This window comes from Dendropsophus ebraccatus, chromosome 9 (genome assembly GCF_027789765.1).
Source record: "Dendropsophus ebraccatus isolate aDenEbr1 chromosome 9, aDenEbr1.pat, whole genome shotgun sequence".
Lineage (NCBI taxonomy): Eukaryota > Metazoa > Chordata > Amphibia > Anura > Hylidae > Dendropsophus > Dendropsophus ebraccatus.
This window is the reverse complement of record NC_091462.1, coordinates 18,320,654-18,347,284: the sequence shown is the minus strand read 5'-3', so window position 1 is coordinate 18,347,284 and position 26,631 is coordinate 18,320,654. Positions and strand designations below refer to the sequence as shown.

At 44.8% G+C, this 26,631-nt stretch overlaps 1 protein-coding gene across 3 annotated transcripts in view; it reads left to right on the top strand.

The window, feature by feature from the left end:
- GTDC1 (glycosyltransferase like domain containing 1) overlaps window positions 1-26,631 on the top strand; it is a 173,766-nt gene that overhangs the window by 97,176 nt on the left and 49,959 nt on the right. For all 3 annotated transcript variants that reach the window (XM_069985076.1, XM_069985077.1, XM_069985078.1), the window contains exon 4: window positions 11,922-12,191. In XM_069985076.1, coding sequence (XP_069841177.1) covers window positions 11,922-12,191 — 270 coding nt within the window. The remainder of the gene's footprint in view (window positions 1-11,921; window positions 12,192-26,631) is intronic.

The following is a 26,631-nucleotide window of genomic DNA, read 5'->3' as shown; positions in this document are numbered from 1 at the left end:
GGTCCTCTGGAGTCCATGCCCTGCGGGTCAAAATGGGAAGAGAGGGGACTACACTTCACATGGCAGGTGGATGATCACTTTAAGTGCCTTTAAACAGGTGTAATGGAGTATGAAACTCGTTTCTGGTAGACTAAAACCTGTAGGTCATGATGCCTCCCTAAAAAACTTTTTTTTTCTAAATAGTTTTTAAGAGTTTAAATATAGGGAATGGTAGTGCCTAGGTGCATCTCAAGAGAAGACTCGGATTACAGCTCTAATTTACCAAAGCTTTAAACTTTCAACGACATACAGTGCACATGAAGACACTTCACATGATAAATCACCAATTCTTATTAGCACAGTCAAGGCTTTGTAGATGTTGGATCCCATATCCTCGAACATATACCCTCCCTAATGCATTTTGAGGATAAGTGGGTGTCCTTAGGAGGTCTAACGCAGGTACTGTATATGCAACAAATCTTACATTTACTCATCCTTAGGCAGATGTCCCAGAACCATGAGTATGTTCCAGCTGTAACACCTGTGTCCAGACACACCTTGTAAATTCTGTATATTGCCGTTCACTTCTTGCTTGGCTCTGGTGTCGGATAATCTGCGTGCAAGGGTTTTTCATCAAAGATGGCGTTGTTCCTGTAGGTTAAACCTTGCTGCACTTTGCTCGGCGCGTTATGAATGGACAGATAGGTGTGTATGCTTCACGCACATAGCACTTTTTTAACATGGGTGCAAATATATCTTCGTCTAGAACGTCAGTTATCAAAACCAGATGTGCAAAGTGGAACATTTCACAGACATTAATAACATTACTTACCTGTAAGTTCTAAGCCGAGTTTAACGGCTCTCGATCGGTGCCAGAACTAACTGCCAATAAACTGCCAAGCATAGGCTGCTGGCAAGACTTACGTTTGGTAAGATTATGCTAGCACAGAACATTACAGTATCGATTCAGGAGAAACACCACCGCAAGCTCTTTGATGGGGACTTCAGTGAAACATATAATTACATTCTCTAGATATGTATTTAACGCTCTGTATGGATTATGGATTCTGAACAAGGAATGTATGTATTATGTGATACAAAAAGCTGCTAGTTTTCAGGCTGCCTGCGCGCAATCTGTGGGGTCAGGAGGGAAATTGGTGCCAAGAGTCCGCCAGACTGTAGAAGCCTATGCAGTGCAGAATTTCATTGGGCGGTTTGCTTGGATTCTACGGGGACCCCCTTATTAAATCGGCATCATCTTGAGATTTGTTGCAATTGGTACGGAATTATTTCTTATCTCGGGTGGAGATTTTACAGCTAAAGAGGAGTAAAGTAATAAACATGACTTCCATCTCACTACTGTTCAGACATATGCCATGAGACATCAGACATCACCGGTTTTTCTTTAGCAGGTCAGTAGATAAGACTATACACAGTTTGCATGAGAATACTATACGTGACATTGTCCTGCAACTCCAGAAGACCTATTTTTCTAGAAATAACTCTTTCCTAACTAAAGGCCCTTCTACGTGCGACAAGGTGCTGCAGCCAGCAAGGGCTGGAGTCTTTGATCGGCGCTTCTTTGCTGAGACTTTACAAGACATGATTATTCGTGTGGCCCGGCCTTATGAACCAGGGCAGCTCCCATTCCCGAATTTTATCAGGGCCCGACTCCCAACTTCTGCTCCTTCATAAATGGTCAATCAGACACCAGCGGAATGATTTAGCAAACTTGTGTAAAGTAGAACTGGCTTAGCAGCTTCTTCCTAATGTCATACATGATCCTGGGCGCGACTTAGTGAATAAGGCAAAGATATAAAGAAAATTCTCCTGTGTTTGTGTGAATAGCGTCTGTGTTCCTGAATCATTGCGGCCCTACAGGAACTACCCGCTCAGCCAGTCAGTGACTCCAGCTGTTCCCCGCCTCACTCACTGATTGGCTGAGCTGCATTTCTGAGTGGGGGCATGACATTACAGTATTGGGAGCCCAACGGGGGACTATGAGCAGTGATGCTGCACAGCAGGGGCATGGGAATAGGTAAAAGAACCTCTTCCTTATTATTATCCCACCACCCCCTGCCCCGCCACCCCCCCCCCCCTGGATTTTTCACTGTTGCCCAGAATATTCCTTTCATTTCTGCCTCTCTCTCTCTCTCTCTCAAACACACACACACAGCCTGCTGCAGCCATAGCACGCACACACACACACACACACACACAGCCTGCTGCAGCCATAGCACACACACACACACACAACCTGCTGCAGCCACAGCACACTGAAGAAAAATACAGTCTTCTCCCAGACAGAAAACACCACATTGAGGACAGAGGTTACTGCTACTACTTATATCTTCTCCCCCCTCTCTATATAAATATCTTCATATTACACTGCTGCTCATATATAATTATCCTGAAATAGAACAGCACAGATCTCCCCCCACACAATGGACTCTTCCAGCTCAGAAACAAACTGCCAAATAGTGACAGACAACTTTTCCCTGACCCCCCTTATCTAATAGGGCCAGTGCAAAGGTATTGTTTCCGATTCCAACCAAAACTAGCTCTGACCCTGACTCCACAACCCTGATACAAGCAATTGCCTTCATCATTCGTGTGGCCAATTTGTATAGCCCTTTATACCCAGTATAATGTGTGACCGACAAGGATGCATTGAATGGCATTTACTGGTTCACAGCTGACTGTTAGTCACAATTTTGTCTGTCTGCTGACTGTCTGGGCTTTGCCCTATGATCACTATTACCAGGCTCTATTATATGGGCAGCATTACCAGGCTTTATTACAGGTGCTTATCTTGGCATAAATGATCTGATGAAGTCTGGTAATGTTGACCACATGGCAAAGCCCAGTCCATCAATATATAGACCAAAAAGCTTACGTAATGAATTAGGGGCTATGTAACCAAATAAATGCAACAAATCCTTGAATGTAGTAACAAAGCCTTTAAAAGCATAAGAAGACGTCTAAAATATAAAAGCTGAACTGCAGTTACAGGTCACCACCACTAGACAGTGAACTAAGCCAGCTGCTTCTAGCCCTGGTTACGATCCTAGCTGTAACGGCAGAAGTAGTGGATCCGCTGAGCCACCGCAAGTGATGGTGTGAACTGCACCAGGGAGCTGAAACACCAGAGCCCACCTCAAGGTACATTGGACTTGCTGCAGCAGGTGACCCCCAGGTCGATACTCTTGGCTTGCTAGCGGAGGCGGACGAGGTGCAGTTGATGACATTTAGGCAGCTGGCAGGACCAAAGCAGGACTGGAACCACGAGCAGCTGTCATGATACAGGAATCAGGGGCAAGCTGGGACCACACGCAAGGGAGGCAGGCAGAGGCTCCAACAGAGAAGTCTGGTGCATGCTGGGTACTTATAGGGGTCGGCTGCAGCCAGCAGGCAATTAAGGGCCCCAAGGAGGAAGGCATGTGCACGCCGGCCAAGAGAGCAGAGCAGAGACCAGTAAGGCGCTGGCGAGGTGAAGAGATGGCGGGGCCGAGCTCCGGCATCCACCACAAACAAAAAAATACGGGACGGCTGTTACACTAGCTTATCAGTACACATGAATGTTCAGCACAGCCAAACATCCATGTTTTCCTTATGCGCAGGAGAGGGGTAAGCCATAGCCAGATTAATTTGGCACTGGCCTTACTCCTCCAAGAACTAACGGTTTAGGCAGCAAAAATCCAACATGCCCTTCTCTACACTGACGGCCATACAGTCAGCCATGCCAGATGTACCGTATAGGCATCTTTAAAGTAAAAACCCCTGAGGACAACAGGGTTAAAGATTCATGTGAATGAAGGGGAGGCCAGGAGAGACAACTGTCAGCCAAACAAATCTTCGTCTGGCAAATTTTTGAAACATTGCGGTCGAATAATTCTGTATTGGAGTGTATGGCCACCTTTACTTAACCTTCACCTAGTAATTCATTTACCCTTCAAATTCACAGTTTAATAAAAGTTTTATATATATATATATATATATATATATATATATATAAACACTGCATCCTGATCTGATCTTTATTTTATGTACATCGCCCCTTTTTATTAGATTTTATGCATCTGATGTCTTCTCATGCCTCACCTGCAGCCTGCGGTCCCAGAGCAACTTTGCACTCGATTTTACCGTAAATGTTAATACAATATATAGAAACATAGGCATTCAGACGTTCCATGGCCTCCCTTCCCTGACTGTGCACGCCTGCGGGGGTGGTGGCCACTGACCGGCACAGTGTGGACTTAGTGTAAGGACCCATGTGTATCAGATACCTGCACGAGGTACATGGGGAAGTGTGGCTTCATCAATTCACATACAGAATTCTGATGTTTTTTATGCAGCCGAGAGGTACTAGTATCAGCCATAGGTGTGAGGTGCAACACTCTTTTTCTTCCCTGAACTGTATTTTGTTTCTCTCTTTTCTCCGTGTTTAGCACTCCTCCTGGTAAGACCCACATGACCGCAATTAGCAGGAGACACCTGAGTGCTCATGGTTTTAATCCCTCCTGTCTGTCCCATTCTATCTGTGATAGCTATGGTGAGTGCAATACCTTATCCAGACTTGTGCTGTTTGGGGGCAGCTTCCTCCGCCGGCAGTGCTGGCTGGGTTTTGGTGTGGCATTTTTGGGTCTGGTCCTGTGGCATGGGGGTTGCAGGGACGTTCCATGGCCTCCCTTCCCTGACTGTGCACGCCTGCGGGGGTGGTGGCCACTGACCAGCACAGTGTGGACTTAGTGTAGGGACCCATGTGTATCAGATACCTGCACGAGGTACATGGGGCAGTGTGGCTTCATCAATTCACATACAGAATTCTGATGTTTTTTATGCAGCTGAGAGGTACTAGTATCAGCCATAGGTGTGAGGTGCAGCACTCTTTTTCTTCCCTGAACTGTATTTTGTTTCTCTCTTTTCTCCGTGTTTGGCACTCCTCCTGGTAAGACCCACATGACCGCAATTAGCAGGAGACACCTGAGTGCCCATGGTTTTAATCCCTCCTGTCTGTCCCATTCTATCTGTGATAGCTATGGTGAGTGCAATACCTTATCCAGACTTGTGCTGTTTGGGGGCAGCTTCCTCCGCCGGCAGTGCTGGCTGGGTTTTGGTGTGGCATTTTTGGGTCTGGTCCTGTGGCATGGGGGTTGCAGGGACGTTCCATGGCCTCCCTTCCCTGACTGTGCACACCTGCGGGGGTGGTGGTCACTGACCAGCACAGTGTGGACTTAGTGTAGGGACCCATGTGTATCAGATACCTGCACGAGGTACGTGGGGCAGTGTGGCTTGATCAATTTACATACAGAATTCTGATGTTTTTTATGCAGCCGAGAGGTACTAGTATCAGCCATAGGTGTGAGGTGCAGCACTCTTTTTCTTCCCTGAACTGTATAGGCATTCAGAAGCTTGCGACAATGACATCTCATCTTCTAACCTCCGAGGCACTGTAAGGACCACCAGCCAGTTTCGTACCGCACCTATTTTCCCATAATGAACCTGCCCCGCTCCCCAGTCGGAAACGTCTGCCGTCCAGATTTTCCCACGCAGCACTATCACTGCGATAAGCGGCCGTCCAGCTGCGAGGAAGCTTTAGATAAATATTCACAATGGTACGACTGGGACCTGGACGTTTCTTTTTTTTTTTTTCTTTTTCAAACTTCGAGGGTTTTGTTTTAAAGAATTTATAAGTTACATTTGCATCCAAGTATCATTTTAAGGATAGCGAGCTTAAATAATGGAGGCATGGGGGAAATATAATATTACGATAATGTTCTTTGGTGCGGTTTGGAAGGTTTAGAAAACATTTGGAAACATTTTTCTCATAAAGTCACTTAACTATTAAAGTGTTATCATAGCCTTTCCTCTCGCATTCTGCAAAGTACTTTTGTTAAGCGTCGTCTCCACACGTACGGAGGGGGGGGGCAGCAATCCTGATTAGAAGGATTTCCATAAAAACAGGAAATTGCATTCTTTTTAGTATCCTTGCATTAATTTAATAAAAAAAAGATGCAACCAAATAATGAGGAGGTGAATTAAGGGTACAGGATCGGTTTACAGCTAATGCCCTTAAATGCTCGCCATTATCCCGTTCCACCGAGTTATCTGTGATCTTGGCTCCTTTGAACAGATTTTATGCTTTGCAGAGAGCAATGGCTGTGGAGGAACTCGGTAATATCACTATTTTAATGGAAATCTGTCTTTGCTAATGTACACGTAGGATGGAAGGTAATACGAGGCGCTCGTCTCTCCACCACGTCAACAAATGATTAACAGCCTTCAGCATCGATACAGGTCCGAGCTGGAGAAATGAACCCCAAGTCACCGTGCCTGGACCTTCATGGCCATTGTTATTTAATTTATTTATTTATTTAGTTTGTATTTATTGATTTATTTTTTATATTTATGGGATTATTTTCTGATATTTTTTAGGCAAGCTCTTAAAGGGTTAGTTCACAAAAAAAATCTTTTAAATTAACAGGTGACAGAGGTTTGTGATTTACTGCTATTAAGAAAAAAAAGGTGGCAGCAGAGAGCACTGTGCCAGATGGAAAAGAATATGCCACTTCATGCAGGACATACAGCAGCTGATAAGTACTGGAAGGCTTGAGATTTTTAAGTAGAAGTAATTTTTAAAACTGTATAACTTTCTGACACCAACTGAGCTAAAAAAAAAAATCTGTGGAGTACCCCTTTAAATAAAAAAAATAATAATGTTTTTCTTTCTTTCAGAAACAGCACCACCTTTATCCTCAGAATGTGTTTGGTATTGCAGCTCAGTTTTATTAAAGTGAATTGAGTAAGGTTGTGATACTATACCCAACCTGAGGATAGGTTTGCCACTGTTTTTGAAAGAAAGTAGCATTGCTTTTCTAATTCTTGATACCATTTTTAAAGTGACTCTGTACCCACAATCTGACCCCCCCCCCCCAAACCTCTTGTACCGTCGTATAGCTGCTTTTAATCCAAGATCTGTCCTGGGGTCGGCAGGTGATGCTGTTTTTGTCCTAAAAAACTACTTTTAAACTGGCAGCCCCGTGCCAAACAGCCGTGGCCTAGAGTATCTGTGCCCACCCCTCCGTCCCTCATCCCCACCCTCTTCATCATTAGGAATGCCACTGGAACATTTTCTCCTGTCCGAACATTGCACAGGTGCCTTAACGATTCAGCCCATGTTCAGTATTCACACAGCTGATAAATAGGAGACAATCTGCCTGGAGCATTCCTAATGATGAGGAGGGCGGGGAGGAGGGACAGAGAGGTTGTGCCAGCCTAATGCATACACAATCTAAGCCCCGGCCATTGGGCACGGAGCTGCCAGTTTAAAACTTGTTTTTTAGGACAATAACTGCATCACCTGCCGAACGGACCCCAGGACAGATCTTGGGTTAAAAATCCGATGGTACAAGTGGTTTGGGGGGGTCAGATTGTGGGTACAGAGTCACTTTAAATGTAGGACAACATGTATGTCAATAAAGTATACTGTATTTGATGCAGGATCAAAACTTGTGAAAATCATATGCATTTAAGCCCCCCAAGTAAATCCCCTTGGAGATTAAGACAATATATTTCATAGTTTGAGCACATGATGTGTTCATTTGAAAACACTTCATAGATTCTTGGAGTTCCCCTTTAAACTGTACATTAATACAGGTAATAAATCTGCCTAATGCGTCAATGAATCAGACTTGCTGGTTCTCTTGGACCATGTGCGCTTAATGTGTTTTCTTTTTTTCAATGTTGGAACCTAACAAGATTTCATAGAAAACATGCCGTATAAAGTGAACTTTCTGTCATAACTCAGTCTAATTCAGACCAGAAGAAGAGGTAAACCTTTAATGCGGTCTCTCCTATTAGATAATGGCTCACTGACAGATTTATGGCGCACCGTCTCAGCAGAAATCTGTGCCTTAGCCCTGTGTGAGTGACTGGCTGCCAGTGCTCATGTCATGGAGAGTCCCTGGCTTTCTGATTCAGCAGTGTGGCTAGTGAATTTGGCATCTTATCTGCATTTTCATTGGCCCATAACCTGTAAAAACCTTAAAGAGGTACTCCGGCATTTATTTATTTATTTCAAATAAACTGGCGTCAAAAAGTTATACAGATTTGTTAATTACTTCTATTGAAAAATCTCCAGTCTTCCAGTACCTATCAGCTGCTGTATGTCCTGCAGGAAGTGGTGTATTCTTTCCAGTCTGACACAGTGCTCTCTGCTGCCACCTCTGTCCATGTCAGGAACTGTCCAGAGCAGCATAGAAAACATTGCCTCTCTGGACAGTTTCTGACATGGACAGAGGTGGCATCAGAGATCACTGTGTAAGTCTGGAACACGGCACTTCCTGTTTTCTGAAGACAGGAAACAGTCAGAAAACAGGAAGTCCTGTGTATCCCAGGCCATCTGAGCCCTCACAGAGAGAAGGCAGGCATGTGACTGATGGACACATTGAGCCGTGACTCTGTGTACTGGCCGGGACTTCCTGCGTTGAGTCTGTTTGTTTTTTTTAACCAGCACAAGTCAAAAATCTGCCTTCAGGAGACTGGACCTGGATTTCTGGTAAGTTCAGCTTTGTTTTACAGCATGATAAAAAAAAAAAGTAAAAATAATGAGTGTATATTGCAAACTTGCTTTATATCAAATCTACTGTTGATTTATATTTTGAAAGTTATAACGGCAGTGACACTAACTTTTTTTTGTTTCTACAGTTGCTATGCAGACTTTGTCTCCATGGTAACAGACTACAAACAAGTTCTGCGTAGTCTGATCTAGTAGTCATGGGTACAGATGAGCGAACCTTGAGCACGCTTGGGTTCTTCCTCTGCATTTGATTACCGGTGGCTGAAGAAGTTGGATGCAGCCCTAAGGCTGCCTGGAAAACATGGATACAGCTATGGGCTGTATTTAAGTTTTTCAGGTCTCCCTAGTTCGGCATCGAACTTTTTCAGTCATCAGTAATCCTATGCAGAGGAAGAACCCAAGCGCGCTCAAGGTTCGCTGATCTCTAGTCGTGTGTCCTTCCATTTGACCCCTACATTTGGTAGGAGGCAGCTATATGGTCAGAAATAGAGGATAGGTAAAAGGAAGTATAACTAAGATTAAGATCCAGCCAAACCTTTTTCCAGTCAGGGGTAATTCAATCAAAAACATGCTGAGACTTTACCATTAGTGACATCACTATATTAGATAGCCATAGACATCAGATTTATTTCACCCATACCAGCTGGTTTTAGTAGACCGGACCAGTGGTTGGATTTTAACACACTCTCTGTCCTTTAGTTCTTAGAGAAACTAGGCCACCACCTGGAAGAGGTTTACTCCTCTATCCTCAGTCAGAACACATGAACACTTGTACATGGAGTGGTCAGGACAGCTAAAAGTTCACACCGCTCTCCATCACCAGTCCCAGCAGATCTGACATGAAGAATAGCGTTGCATGGAGAATCATACCAGACCCCATTATCAGTCAATGGGCTCCATCTATTGACAAATTTGGCTGGGCTTCACGATTCCCATTATAAATGGAATCCACCATGTAAGTGTGAACGAAGCCTTACATGACTTTTGCAGCAATAATAACATACCCACCCTCTCCCCCATGTATTCCAATCTCCCAAAATAACTACTGATGTATCCCAATGGATTTTCTCTGCGATCCAGAAAGATTCGAGGCATTGTTCTAATTATGTAATGGACCAGCACCTCCAATAAATTGTGCTACATAATACGCTGCACTTGGCTTATGATGTAATCTTTGAAATAAAAAGGGTTTAAATAGTTCTATTCTGTCAACAGATCGCCCCCTCTAAGTAATGTACGAGAGCCTTCCCCCCGTCCAGATTGTGCTGTTGGATTTTGGAACGGCCGGATTTGAAACAATGTGCCATAGAGCGCGGAGTCTCTCTCCCTCCTAATTCACTATAACACAAACCAGAGCCAGCATCAGAGCTTTAATGTGGTTTCTCTTATTTGAAAATGACATCAGTATCTTTCCATTCTTTTTTTTTTAACTATTTTTTTCCCCCTTCCAAAAATGGTTCAGAGATTCTATGTTTGTGCCAGTTGAAGCAATACGATCCCATGAGAATTTTTCTATCAATGTAATGAGGTGTTGTATATAAACAGATATATATATATATATATATATATATATATATATATATATATATATATATATAGTGGCTGGTTTATAGATGAACTTTAACTTATTTTAAAGGTCGAGTATAGAAAAAAAAAACTCAACAAAAATCCTCATCTATTAGTCAGAGCGGCTGCAAAGACTCTACTTCTGCAGGACCTGGTATCTCCATGCTCTGTATAATGCTCCAAGGGGTTTTCCAAAATGTATTGACTATGGTGGAATACTTACACTTACGATTAGAGATGAGCACGACTCGAGCATGCTTGTGTTCGATCGCTCGGCATTTGAATATAGGTGGCTGATGAAGTTGGATGCAGCTCTAGGGAATATCGGAAAACCTTAATTACGGCCTATGGCTAGATCCATGCTTTCCCAGACTTCCTTACTGTAGTTTTGCTCATACTCAATGGAAGCTGAGCTGCAGTAACCCAGTTTGACCACAACACAAAGTATGGTGCTGGTCTCCCAGAGATCAGCGATCTTTTTCTCTTATGGCTCTACTAGGCATTGCTCCCACCTAGCCAGAATCCCGCTCCACACTGATGAGGGGCAACACCTCAAAACAACTGTATGTGGATGGATACCTGGACTTGGTTTTTCCCTTGTCATTACATTGACTTATAGGGCCACTTAATATGGTGGTTTTAGTGGTTTCCCTACAGGAGCTTCCCCTCGGCCGGGTCCTTCCCGGAGGGATATCTGGCTAGTCCTGTGTTTTAAGACTCTTTGATGAGGTTCCATGGGCTCTTCTTTTGCATATTCATGTTTCCCAGGGAGCAATGCACCTAGGATTTCACTGCATTGAACGCTTTCACTAGCAGCCGGCAGTGTTATCGTTTGGCTGGTCTCCCTGAGATCAGCGATCTGTTTCTCTGAAAGTATGGTGCTGTCTGTTTCCTGTTCCACTTTGTATGCCAGCACCACAGCTCTGGCAATCTATCCATATTTATCAATAAATTATACTTGTAAAACCCCATTTAATTTGTCCCGAGGAGGTGAAGAGGAAAGTTTTCTGCTTGAAATTTCCTCTGGCGGAATAGGTGCAGAATTCGAGCAGGAAGTGGAAATTCTAAGTACCAATGACTTTTATGGGATTTCTCTAGCGGAATCTGCCCAAAGAACTAACATGTCAATTCTTTGGGTGGGAAAGTGGATCTGCGGCGTAACATTCCGCCTGTAACTTCTGCCTTGTGAACAACAGAATGGAAATCCTATTAAACACACTGAGACATTGCTCTGTATATAATTTACGGGCAGAATTTCAAGTGGAATACACGTAAAATTAAGTGCGGATTCCGTTCGAAATTCTTCGCCTATTCCTCAGTGTGAGCATACCCTCAGAAAAGCATTGCTTATATTCTACCATATCAGTCCACAGGTTGTATCTGGTATTTGATTCATCCCTATTCAATTCGGCTCATAAAAGGAGGCAGCCATGTTGTCCAGCACAACCGGTCTAATAAAGTTTGGTTAGGCTGAAACTAATAGTTACACGTACAGTGGTGTGAAGATGTGATGTTTATATTCATAACATTGCACCATCATTCTATAACCTAAAAATATTCAGTTGTGAGAATGAGACTCATGGGACTCCATGAAGACCCTAAACAGATGTCGAGATGTGAAGGTGAAGTGACGGGTGGGGGAGCTTGACAGAGGTGATACACGTGTCAAGCATCTCTTAAGGCAGAAGGGCACTTGACGTGTAAAGTTATTCGTGTCATTGTTATCCCAATTTTGTATTCTCAATTTTGTAAATTTTTTGGTCCCCAATGAACTGGCTTAATTTAATTTTTTCCTTAGGTTCTTTCCAGCACACAAAAAGCCCCGAAAGGACATATCCATGGAGAGTTTGGGTCACAACACAGAGGTGGACAACCAATCACAAAGTGAGAAGGCAAACGTCGCACCAGATCTTTCTGGTCAAGTAGCAGAACCCATGACTCAACCCTTGCCGAAATCTCAAAAAAGTAGTTGTGAAGATGATGACGGCCAAGTGATCTCAGATCCATCCTCCTCCAATTTCAACACCGAATCCCAGAGGCCCCTACATATTGTCTGGCCTCACAGATGGTAAGAACGTGTTTTTTTTTTTTTTTTTTTGCACCGTGTGTGGACATATGTACATAAATATGTTTGAAGATTTATTTATATGTACAACTATATGGAATAACTGAACCCACAATCTGTTTCTTTATCTTTTTTTTTTTTTTTCATTACGGTTGACTCTGTATCCGTCAGCTTTCGGCTTTGTTCTCGACATTCCGAGCGGTAATCCTGATTTTTTTTTTTTTTTTTTTTAGGCTGTATATTTTTATTTTACACCATTGGAATTGTGACACATAATCACTACAGGGCATACACTTCTAAACTTCAGCAAGCCCCAGAAAAATAAATTAGGATTTAAAGAGGTAAAATGTCCCGATAATCTTGTGGTATTGGGCACGAACATTTTAATCTAGTTTTTATTCCTCGCAGTTAGTTTAATCTGCATGTGGCCTGATTAGACTTCAATTCATCCACAGATTATGGGCTGTTTATTGCAGAGATGCTGAGCTGATCACTAGGTCACATTTACTGAGAGCAAATGTTTGCAGGTGAACTAATAAGTATACCACACCGACGGGGTAAATCGCCTTTACAAAGGATTTGACTTCCAGTGCATAAATTCCAGAAGCTCTTGCAGATCATCAGCAGCATCTGCTACCTAAAGGGATTTACATCTCCCTTTCTAAATGTTCCAACATTAAATTTAGGGATTGCAAGTCGAATCTGCCTTTTGGATTTGTTTAATCAACTTCACACGTCCGGTTACACATTTCTATTTACCCTTAAAGGGCCCTCTGTCGCTAAGGCGCAGCTCTGGATCTTGAGGCATCACTGGTGGTGGTCACTGGACTCTTCCACCCACCCTGATGGCCTGGGGATCCGGTGATTCGTGTATTAACACAGCAGATTCCTGTGCCCCACTAAACCTTCCCTGCCCTACTTACTGGCTTAGAAGGGTCATGTGACCCGCTCCAGGACATCATGTGACCCGCTCCAGGACATCATGTGACCTGCTCCAGGACTCTTAAAGTAAAATGATCGGCAGGTTTATACATGTACCTGTGGCTGGATAGGTGGTGATTCCGGTGCTGCTCTTTTTATTTTGCTTTTAACCATTTGGTGCACTGGGGGGGTTCCTTTGTTGTCCCGCCCACCCACCAACTCTTACATCCTCCTTCTTATGCATATGTGTGTACTCCTGACTGCTGTACAATATCTGGAGATACTTCTAATACATATTTGAGTATGCGTAAGTAGGCGGACGTGTGAGCAGGCAGGATGGTGCTTTGAGGAGCCGAGGAACGCCCCCAGTGCACCAAAGGGATAATTAGCATTTTTTTGTATTATTAAATTACTGGAAAAGTGAGTCGAGGAGCAAACTAAAAAGAGCAGCACCGGAGTCACCAACTATCCTGCTACAGGTACCTATCAGCAGGTTCCTATGCATGAACCTGCCGATAGTTTCCCTTTAAGGAACTTCTTCCTTTAGATGTGTCCAAGAAAGAGTCAGCTGAGTCTTTAGAGTGGAAGATTGCACTCATTATTATACTGTAGTTATGGTATATTAGGATATTGTGATGATGTCTCTTTATAAAGTGATCACTTCTAGTGACAGTCTCTTTAAAGGGGAACTATCAGCAGGTTAGATGAATCTAATCTAATGATAGCTCCCTATTGTGCAGGAGGCACTGAGGAGGGAGGTATATCTCTTACCTTCATCCTCAGCACTGTTCCCGTGCGCTTAGTCATTTTACTCCTGGGTCCGGTAAGACCATTAGAAGCACTGCCGGCCCCCATAACACCGATCCAGGCTGCCTCTGACCGTCCCGCTCCGTTGATTATCATAAAGGGGGCGGGCCATTCAGGATCGCCGCTATGGGGCGAGTCAGTGTTCCTTACGGTGCCCCAGTGCTCCTAATGGTCTTAACTTCCCATGTGGTGGCGCTGCAGCAAAAATGAACACAATGCCAGGTTTCCTCACAGAAAGGACTGTGTGTAAGGACTAAGGTCCGTCAGAGTGACGGACTCCCATAAAGATATTCCATGTAGTACATTTACCATTTGGTGACTAGAATGAAAGAAAGACTTACTAGAGAGTGAATCGCTAGAGTAAGGGCTGTATTACACAGACTGATGAGCAGCGTAAGCAAGCGCCGATCTGCTAGATCAGTGCTCACCATCCATGCATCCCTTGCTTTGACATAAAAAATAATAAAGCTTATACTTACCCAAGCTCCCAGGTGTCCTGCAGCCTTTACCCCACGTTTCCTGCTCCTCTCAGCAGCCTCTGACACTTCTGTCGCCGTATCTTCAGTAATAGACCACTCAGCCAATCACTGGCCAAGACGGAACAGCTCCGCAGTGATTGGCTGAACAGACTTTCAGGTACAGGTGCAGTGCCAAAAGTATCAGAGGCTGCTGAGTGAAGCATAAAATTGGGAGTAAAGGCTACAGAACAGCGGGGGAGCCTGGACAGGTAAGTATCAACTTTCCTGTATCAATTTTCCTTACAGCGTCATCAGCCAACACTATTACGCATAGTGATGCTTGATCGGCAGCCGATGATTTTTTTACTGTGTTGAAAGACAACAATCAGCCGATGATAGACTCCTCAGCTGATCAATCACACGTTCCATGCACAGTCTGTAAATATGGGCAATGTGCTAGGGAGCGACGTTTGAAGCTTCTGGCATCATTATTATGATGCCGGGTTAGGGCTGGGCGATATTGGCCTAAATCAATATCGCGGTTTATCGCATATGTAGCTGCGGTAACGATAATTGGACGATAACTATGACACGCCCCCTTAGTAAGCCACACCCCTTTTACAGGCCACACCCACTCGGCCGTGCCAAACTGGGGATAGTTTGTTTCAATAAAGTTAAAAAAAGTACAGTAACTCAATGAGCAGCAACCCAAGCTAGGTACACACTACAGGACATGTATATACAGGTATACAGCTATGTGCACACTACAGGACGTGTATATACAGGTATACAGCTATGTGCACACTACAGGACGTGTATATACAGGTATATAGCTATGTACTATAGGTACCCAGAGTATATATGATGGGTATATACAGTATGTATGATGGGTATATATATAGTATATACAGGTGACAGTACAGGGACGTACATTATAGGGGGCTGTAGATGGCACTGCACTGACACGCTGTAAAGATATCGATCTATCGTTCGTGACAGACGCACATCCAAGGCTGAAGTAGAGGGTGCTGAACACAGAAAGGCCTTTGGCAGGGGGTCCCAAAATACAAAGCAGCAAGAGTCCGCAGCACACCAGCATATAGTGAAGAGATAAGCATGCTTGAAAATGATTCTGGAGTGAATTGAAACGTCGTATCCTGCACCTTATTTGATGGAATGAACCACTCTTCACTACATGCTGGTGTGCTGCGGACTCTTGCTGCTTTATCTATTCTATCTATTCTCTATCTATCTATCTATCTATCTCCTATCTATCTATCTATCTCCTATCTATCCTATCTATCTATCTATCTATCTATCTCCTATCTATCTATCTATCTATCTCCTATCTATCTATCTCCTATCTATCTATCTTCTCTACGGGGAGGTGGGCAGGGGTGTACGGGGGGGGGGCGGGCAGGGGTGTATGGGTACACAGGGGGGCCGGCAGGGGTGGATGGGTACACAGTGGGGCAGCAGGGGTGGATGGGTACACAGGGGGGCCGGCAGGGGTGGATGGGTACACAGGGGGTCCGGCAAGGGTGGATGGGTACACAGGGGGGCCGGCAAGGGTGGATGGGTACACAGGGGAGCGGGCAGGGGTGTATGGGTACACAGGTGGGCGGGTAGGGGTGGATGGGTACACAGGTGGGCCCGCAGGGGTGGATGGGTACACAGGGGGGCCGGCAGGGGTGGATGGGTACACAGGGGGGCGGGCAGGGGTGGATGGGTACACAGGGGGGCGGGCAGGGGTGGATGGGTACACAGGGGGGCGGGCAGGGGTGGCTGGGTACACAGGGGGGCGGGCAGGGGTGGCTGGGTACACAGGGGAGCGGGCAGGGGTGGATGGGTACACAGGGGGGCGGGCAGGGGTGGCTGGGTACACAGGGGGGCGGGCAGGGGTGGCTGGGTACACAGGGGGGCGGGCAGGGGTGGCTGGGTACACAGGGGGGCGGGCAGGGGTGGCTGGGTACACAGGGGGGCGGCCAGGGGTGGCTGGGCACACAGGGGGGCGGGCAGGGGTGGCTGGGTACACAGGGGGGCGGGCAGGGGTGGCTGGGTACACAGGGGGGCGGGCAGGGGTGGCTGGGTACACAGGGGAGCGGGCAGGGGTGGCTGGGTACACAGGGGGGCGGGCAGGGGTGGCTGGGTACACAGGGGGGCGGGCAGGGGTGGCTGGGTACACAGGGGGGCGGGCAGGGGTGGCTGGGTACACAGGGAGCTGCATGCATATGCTCCTCCACCTTGAGATCTGACCAGCGTCCCTGCACACACATGACATTAATGTGCAGCGCTCGCCGGGAGGGGGAGTTGGGGGAGCGGCACCAGTCCTGTCCGAGCGCCCTTCTCCTCCGGCCGGCGAGCGCTGCACATGTTAATGTCCTGTGTGTGCAGGGACGCCGGACAGGACAGGATCACTCAGGAACATTCTCCCCTGGACCCTGCTGCTCCTCCACTTCCCGCGCGCACACCGGCGTCCCTGCACACACAGGACATTAACGTGCAGCGCTCGCCGGCCGGAGGAGAAGGGCGCTCGGACAGGACTGGTGCCGCTCCCCCAACTCCCCCTCCCGGCGAGCGCTGCACGTTAATGTCCTGTGTGTGCAGGGACGCCGGACGGGACAGGGGGAGGGCGGGCGCTACACTGGACGGGTGCCGGGGGCGGGCATTCTCACCTGGGCCCTGCTGCTCCTCCACCTCCCGCTCTGATTCCGGCGTCCCTGCACATAACGTGCAGCGCTCACGCCGGGCCGCGACTGCGTGCAGAAGCTCTTTTGGAAACACAAAAATACCGCAGATACCGTCCTGGCTCAGTTGAGGTCGGTTAACCGACGCCAGTGACGGTATCGGTATTTTTGCGGTATACCGCCCAGCCCTATGCCGGGTGCTCCGAAACTGTTTAAATTTCCGCTGTACTTTACTTTAACGGGAGATCTCGGTATCATTATGAGTGAGGATGACGGGAGTTTAGAATTCTGGTCCATGCACGACCGTAATTATGCAATGTTTGAATTCCACCTAAAAATGCATTACATGGCCCACCCCATGCTGTAAGCAAGTGCTGATCGTTTGCAGACTCTATTACACAACCCGAAAATCGCAGCCAATGCTGTATGAATATCGCTAGTGATACATGTGCAGCCCTGTCCTTTAGCTGAACATCTCTTATTATACAGATGTGCAGCCAGCAGTAGATTATCTTTTGACATGTTTAAAGAGAACAGAGATCAGCCGGCGTGTAAATGTTGGCTCACTTGTTGACTGATTGCCGGCTCAACTACACAGGGAGATACCTGCCTGATTTAACAGATAATCTCTCTGTGTAAAAAGAGCGTAATACAGGATGTAACTCAGGATCAGTACAGGATCAGTAATGTAATATATGTACACAGTGACCTCACCAGCAGAATAGTGAGTGCAGCTCTGGAGTATAATACAGGATGTAACTCAGGATCAGTACAGGATCAGTAATGTTATGTATGTACACAGTGACCCCACCAGCAGAATAGTGAGTGCAGCTCTGGAGTATAATACAGGATGTAACTCAGGATCAGTACAGGATCAGTAATGTAATATATGTACACAGTGACCCCACCAGCAGAATAGTGAGTGCAGCTCTGGAGTATAATACAGGATGTAACTCAGGATCAGTACAGGATCAGTAATGTAATATATGTACACAGTGACCTCACCAGCAGAATAGTGAGTCCAGCTCTGGAGTATAATACAGGATGTAACTCAGGATCAGTACAGGATCAGTAATGAAATATATGTACACAGTGACCCCACCAGCAGAATAGTGAGTGCAGCTCTGGACTATAATACAGGATGTAACTCAGGATCAGTACAGGATCAGTAATGAAATATATGTACACAGTGACCCCACCAGCAGAATAGTGAGTGCAGCTCTGGAGTATAATACAGGATGTAACTCAGGATAAGTACAGGATCAGTAATGTAATGTATGTACACAGTGACCCCACCAGCAGAATAGTGAGTCCAGCTCTGGAGTATAATGCAGGATGTAACTCAGGATCAGTACAGGATCAGTAATGTAATGTATGTACACAGTGACCCCACCAGCAGAATAGTGAGTCCAGCTCTAGAGTATAATACAGGATGTAACTCAGGATAAGTAATGTAATGTATGTACACAGTGACCCCACCAGCAGAATAGGGAGTGTAGCTCTGGAGTATAATGCAGGATGTAACTCAGGATCAGTACAGGATCAGTAATGTATGTACACAGTGACCCCAGCAGCAGAATAGTGAGTGCAGCTCTGGAGTATAATACAGGATGTAACTCAGGATCAGTACAGGATCAGTAATGTAATGTATGTACACAGTGACCCCAGCAGCAGAATAGTGAGTGCAGCTCTAGAGTATAATACAGGATGTAACTCAGGATCAGTAATGTAATGTATGTACACAGTGACCCCACCAGCATACTAGTGAGTGTCGCTCTGAAGTATAATGCAGGATGTAACTCAGGATCAGTAATGTAATGTATGTACACAGTGACCCCAGCAGCAGAATAGTGAGTGCAGCTCTGGAGTATAATACAGGATGTAACTCAGAATCAGTACAGGATCAGTAATGTAATGTACAGCATGTACACAGCGATTGCACCAGCAGAATAGTGAGTGCAGCTCTGAAGTATAATACAGGATGTAACTCAGGATCAGTACAGGATCAGTAATGTAATGTGTGTACACAAGGACCCCACCAGCAGAATAGTGAGTGCAGCTCTAGAGTATAATATAGGATGTAACTCAGGATCAGTACAGGATAAGTAATGTATTGTATGTACAGTACACAGTGATTCCACCAGCAGAATAGTGAGTGCAGCTCTAGAGTATAATACAGGATGTAACTCAGGATCAGTAATGTAATGTATGTACACAGTGACCCCACCAGCAGAATAGTGAGTGCAGCTCTAGAGTATAATACAGGATGTAACTCAGGATCAGTAATGTAATGTATAACCACAGTTACCCCACCAGCAGAATAGTGAGTGCAGCTCTGGAGTATAATATGGTATGTAAATCATGGATAGAAGAAAACTACTGTGCTGTATACTGTGCTTTTTATACCTTATCTCATGCCTGGTACAAAGTATCTGGATTCCTCTAATTATAAAGCTCAATGAATCCATTTGGGAAACTCTGCCACTTAGTCGCAGGACCAAATGCCGCCTCCCAGCGTGATCTCGGCCATTCAGGTGAAATCATCTTCTCTCTAAAAGGGTTAATTTTTGGCCGCCTCGCTAATAATTTGCATGAAGCAAAGCAAATCCAATTTCTGGAAATTAGCAGCATGACTTTACCCTCCATTGTGTGCGTCCGTGCCCGTCAATGTGTATGACGTACGCAGGTATTAGAGGGAGATGATGATGAGGATGGAGAAGGGGGGGGGGAGGATAGAAAATATAAATAAAAAAAAATAAAAAAAAGAAGCTGCCTCAGCACAAGCAAATGCCAAAATGCAAAGCATCACATTCATCCTTTAGGGTAATATACTAGAACTGTGCAAAGTTAGACGCCGGCATGGCAGCCACACAAGCAGCATTAGGGCTAATTTTGAAAATCTAGCGTGCAGTCAATTTTACCGACGCCTGGGGACATACAAGGTAGAAGCTGACAAGAGAACTCATTTTGTTTAGGTTATTTAGTGCTATGCATCATCCGTGGGCTCCTCCGTGACACCAGGCGATATAAAGCAGAATATTATCACACACTAAAAATTTATGTTGACATTAGATATTTGTTCAATATGTCAGCAGTATTACTTTCATAATCAAGAGAGTGAGGGGCTGGAGGAAGGCGGCTCGCTCGCAGAGATCTATCTTTTTAATAACACTCTATAAGGTTAATATAGTTTACCTTTGAGAGTATACAATGAAAACGAGCAGGGTTAGCAGGAAAAATGACAGAATCCATCCACCCGAGCTGTTTGTTTGCCATTACCTATGTGAACCATGTCGGTTCTGTGGCCCGCATCTGATAGCTATTTGTTGTACAGAGAACACAGCATTAAAAAAAAAAAAAAAAAAATCAAACTCTTAATACTATTGTGTGCCCATAACCATCTGTCACTGCTAGCCTGGAGATGAGGGAAGATTACCAGGAATAAACACGAGGCTGCAGAGCATTGGTAAAGCCTTGAGGCAAGAAACTCTTGTGGGGACATCAAAGACATTCTAATTCTGAGGCAGTCAAGGATTACAGTGTGTAACCTGTGCTGACAACAGATAAATGAGTGACAATATTGTGCCAGAACGGCTGGCTCCTCTTTTTGCACCGAACGCCGGGCCGCGACCACGATGATGACGACCGCGACCATGAAGATTTTTATCTCCGACGATGGGGATAATTTTATGATGAAAAAAATATATATATATTTTTTTATTATTTTTTTTCTCTCGTCTTACTAGCTACGGGGGTAGCAATCAGTTTCTTTAAAATTCACTGTTCCAAGCCCATTAGAATCCTTACACAGCAAGGCTCTTCCACAAGTATCCGGAGTCTATGCAAATATGAAGGATTGAACTCCTGCCCTTTAATGTTAGGATGCTTTGTCATCTGATTTATGTAAATGCGCTGGGAGAAATATCATTTATTATTATTTTTTTTTTTTTTTAATTGGTGAATATAAATTACAAAATAAAAAAAAGATTCCGGTGCACGGGAGGGACAGGGGGGATGAAGCGTCTTGTGATGCCTTTTGTACTGTGAGTTATTGGTTTGATTATAGCGGTAGGAAGGGAAGGAGATGTCTATGATTAGGGGGAAGAACAAAAAGTTGGTTAAAAGTTGCAAAAGTTTTTGGCTGTTAAAAAGGGGCTGGGTCATTGGAATTATGACCCGAGGGACCTTTCACACTACGGAATCGCTGCAGACATTCCGATCGGAATCCCCGACTCTGTACCGAATCCCGGCTTCTATCTCTTTCAATGGGAGACCTCGTGCGCCTCCACTTTCCGCGTCTCTCCGCTCAAAGAATTTACATGTCAAGCAGAATGTAAGTCAAGTGTGAATGGGCCCTTATACAGATGAAATGACTGAAGAAGGTGTAAGTCGGGTTGGTGCCCGCTGTGTCGTAGAAGAGACGTAGAAATTGTACTCTTCAATGAGCCCTCTGAAGCGCCAGGTGGTTTCCCAAATATTTGGATCCAGTAGACTAAGAAGCAAGAGTCTTCTTCCAGGTGTTTAGGTGACACCTGGATAACTTTATGGATCTTGTAACTGAGTGAGAGGGTGACCACGCTTTCTTCCAGTTAGCTCTCAGGGTAGCTATGTATCAGGTGCAGTTGTGCCCATTTACCCCTCTTATGATACAAGCTGCTATGATGTAAAGATGCTGGAAATGGCAGCATTTTGGCTTTCAGGTCAACCATGAGACCCCCACACAATGCATGATGCAGTCCGATATCGTTGGGCCTAATCATTGCTTAATTTTTTCGACTACACGTGGATTAAAGGGCTTCATAAACCTTATACTTCTGTGGGGCGGACCCACCACTGGCCAGAGCTTCTCTTACCGTAGAGAATACAGCAATGTTTGGTTGTGCTAAAAGTTCCTTTGTATGGGGAAGACGGGAGAGATAACGGTCAGCTGACACTTATTTAAGGTGCATGCCCACCATAACAGAGTACTTGCCGTTAGTCCACCCTTGCAAGGATGAAGAAGGAATCTGATATACGTTTTCCTCCTTCCCAAGTGGTGGCCATATCATATGTGTAACATGTGCAGCCACAGGAGGATCCGGTAGCCAAAGAGAAGCTATTATCTTCCTACTCTCTATTAGATTGTACTGTCATGTTTCGGAGGGGGACCATACACCTTCAATAGCTGTTGGCTAAATGTTTCACTGACAGCTACCTCTCCTGATCCCTCCGTACACATGAATGTTCAGTATGCCTGGACAGTAAGCCGTTGCCAGACAGCTCTGATGGCAACTTATCTCCCCGAATACAAAAGTGTCAACAGTTTGAAATCCAGATTGCACCTAAAGTATTGACTTGTCAATTTTTTGGATGGGTGGCGGATTGCACTTGAGAAATCGCATTAAGTCAATGGGACAAGCAAAATTTCAAGTGGAGTTCGTGGTGTGAACTCCGCTTGAAATTCCTTGACGATTCCGTAGTGTGATCTTTCCGTTAAGCAGTGTAATGCTGAATCACTTTGGAGCAGAGCAAGTGAATAACCAACTGGTTTTGGCCACTGATCACAAAAAATAAAGGGGTTATCCAGCGCTACAAAAACATGGCCACTTTTACCCCTCTCTTTTCTCCAGTTCAGGTGTGGTTTGCAATTAAGCTCCAGTTTCTTCAATGGAACTGAGTCCTAAACCCCACCCAATCTGGAGACAAGAGAGGGAAAAAGTGGCCATGTTTTTGTAGCGCTGGATAACCCCATTAAGCAAGGATAGGGATAGAAGGGGGAGCAAGTAGGAGTTAAAGGGGAACTTCGGTCAGAATTAAAATTTGGCTGCAGTCAGGGAGGATCATAATAAAGAAGCTCTACTTACCTGTCCCTTCTGCGTCGGCCCTGGCCATCGCTAGAACTATCCCCCCCCCCCGTTGTCATCACGACCTGGGGAAAGTACCCGACCTGGCTGATGGATTGACCACTCAGCCGAGTTGTGACATTGCTAAACGCCCATTTGACACTTTAAAGCAATAGCTGTAGTGCACTTTATTGGGTTTTTTTTATCTGGTTTCTTTCAGGGGTTAAAAATTCCACCCTCAAGAATCGCACATAGGGCCCAACAAAGAATATTATTGTGATTTCTATTCTTTTCTTTTTCCAGTGGGAAAGTCAAGTAGCTAATGATTATTTCATGTCTTTCTTTTCCACTCGTGCCACCGAATCCTACAGTCGATTCACATGTTGTACGTTAAATGTTCACATTACAAATCCTATATCTAGTCTGTCACTGTTTTTATCAATATGCAAAATGGTTTAAAAAATTCATCTAGTAATGCAATGTGTGGATCTCGGAGAACAAAGTGGATTTTCTTTAGTGAATACTACAAAAGCTCTCTACGGATACATCTTAAAGGCATCATGTTTTCAATAAACTTCAAAACACTTGCACTTTTTCCCAGCGAAATGAAAGGATATTCAAATAGGATGCGAATGGCTTTGAGATGGAGGAAACTAATGAAGTATGCATGCTGTATTACACAAAATCCGATTCTTTTCTTATTAGATATTAATTAAATCAATTATGAATTCATGGGGAGAACGAGAACTAATAGGGACTGTTGTCCAATATCGCATCCGCACTGTATTCCTGTTATCTTTAGAAGATCACACTGCAGAACTTTGTCTGCGGTGACCGGCCAATTGTGAGAGTGCGACCTTAGCACATGTGTCTCTTCTGACATCCTTTCCATCTGCCCTAAGAGCCCAAAGTCAAGAATCATTTTTATACAAGTCTGACACCTAACTCTGATACCTAAGTATTGAAAACTGACTAATGACACCTGACTGCCGATAACTGGCACCTGACTTCTGAAACTGACAGTAGTCAGGTGTCAGAAGTCAGCTATCAGAAATCAACAGTCAGTTATCAGAAGTCAGTTGTCAATACTCAGGTATAAGAGTCATGTGTCAGTTATCAGAAGTCAGTAGTCTGTTATCAGTAGTCAGTTATCAGGCGTTTGGTATCAGTTGTAAGAACTCAGTTATTAGAAGACAGGTGTCAGTAGTCAGTGATGATTCTTGACTCTGACTTCTGACTATTTCCTGATATGGACACTATACAAATGAATAGGAGGTGTAAGCAAATCTATATATTACCTGGTAACCTATTCTTTTGAATATCTGTATTTCCCCTGCAGAGGCTGAAACGTGTTAGCTGTTACACCAGGGAGAAAATGTTTCCATATACATCCTATACTTTTTTTGGCCGTACCCACCGCTCTCTGCTGGTTCGTCCGTTGATATGGGGTGTATCAGGCTCTCCTGACCTATGATGTCAGTGGAGAATTGGAATCAAGCGTGATTAAAAAAAAGCACCGCCCAACCCCTCTGTTCTGGGACTGCAGCTTACCCCTCTCCATAGAGAACACAGGATCGCTCAGCCGTGCTGAACGTTCCTGTGTATAGGGAGGACGAGCGGCGGACTATCCTTTATGACAAACAGAATGGTAACACCCAGTTGTCAATTCATTCATATATTTTCAAAGGATTAGCAGAGGAATGACATGTTGAAGTCTGAACACCCAGACCCCAACTGATCAAATTTATTTTTTAAAGTGACAGCGCCCTTTTAAGCAAAATGACTAAAGATGAGCGAATCTTCATTCGGACCTGAGTATGCTGCATTTGATTTCCGGTGGCTGAAGAAGTTGGATGCAGCGCTAAGGAGCCCTGGAAAAGTTGGATAGAACCTATGGCCATGTTCACACAACATAAGTTGTGTATTAATCACGGCCGTTGTTGCCGATGTGCAACAACAGCCGTGATTAATACACAACTTATGTGCACTGCAGTTAAAGGGAATCCCGGCCGGAGTGTATACATATGGTATAAACTCCGTCCGGGAATGCTAGCGGTCGTACGAAAAACTGACATGTCAGTTTTGTGCGGCCACTATTCATTGAATAGCGGCTGCACAAGCCTGACAGGTCACACAATGGAGAATGCGTCTCCAGCCGCACTCTCCATTGTCAGCTATAGTGAATTGGGATGCAGGCGCCCACGGATGCGCCCGCATCCCAATTCAACACAAATGAACACTGCACTACTGGCCTGGATGATCTTTACTAACACCAGCCGTTCTGTGACCCGGCCGGGTCACAGAACGGCCGGTGTTTCACGTGTGAACATGGCCTATGGCGGTATCCCTGTTTTCCAGACGTATCCAACTTCTGCAGCCACCGGAATCAAATGCCACATGCTGAGGTTCGGACTAACTCGAGCATGCTCGAGATTCACTCTTCTCTCATAATGGGCACAAACAGTAAGATGGCACACTATAGGAAATAAGCCCTATAGTTATATGTAGCAGCTTTTGCCACCCCAGTAATTGTTACCTTCCTTTGATTGCCGCCTTGTAGTCTTTACATGCGATGTGTGTAGCGTCATATACAAGGTGGCTTGTCCCCGCATGACTCTCCACAGCGGCCAAAGACAATATTAATGACTAATGGAAGACATATTTCTATCTTTGATACAGTTATAAGATTGTACCTCATCTCTGCCTCACATGTAAAGCTGCAATCCTTCTACTGGATATTTCCATTATCCCTGAGATCTGCATGTCAGATACAGGTATGTTATCTATTAGCCAGAATACTTGGGACTTAGGGTTTTCCGGATAAGCGTTTTTCTTCGTAATATAGAACACTATGCCTTAAATATCCTGATACAGGTTTACAGGTTAACCCCTGGTGTGCACGGCCCTGGCACTGTGTTACCATAGCAAAGCTTTCCACTGGGGGACAAGTACTGTGTATGGAATAAGGATTGGGTTGATGGGCTCCCAAAAATATTGAGAAAAAAAATTAAAACTTTACAGCTTAAACCTGGTGCAAGGACATGATTATAAGCCATATTAGGAGACTACTGGTGCACATCCATATATTGGTTACTTCCTGCTTATTTTATGTAGGGGAGAAAAATTATCTTGTTTATGGTGATCATGGAGGTTACAATGATCATTAAAGGGGAATTCCAACCAAAAACATTTGTCATCTGCTGGATAGGTAATAAATGTTAGATCAATGTGGGTACCTTAACCAACTCCTGTGATAATGTTGATCCCAACATCTATGGGAACTGTTTTTTTTCAACCAACACCTATGGTCATTTGGATCCCTTAACCAATCTCAGTGGTAATGGGGATTGCTCAGCCAACGTCTGTGGTAAAGGGGATCCATCAACCAACATCTATGGTAATGGGGATCCCTCACCCAACATCTATTGTAATTTGGATCCCTTAACCAATGTCTGTGGTAATGGGAATCCCTCCACCAACATCTATGGTAAAGGGGATCCATCAACCAACATCTGTGGTAATGTGGATCCCTCAAGCAACATCTATGGTAATGGGGATCCCTCAACCAAAATCTATGGTAATGGGGATCCCTCAACCAACATCTATAGTAATGGGGTTCCCTCAATCAACATCTATTGTGTTGTGGATCCCTCAACCAATGTCTCTGGTAATGGGGCTCTCTCAACCACTGTGTATGGTAATTGAGATCCCTCAACCAACGTTTTTTGGTAATGGGGATCCCTCTACT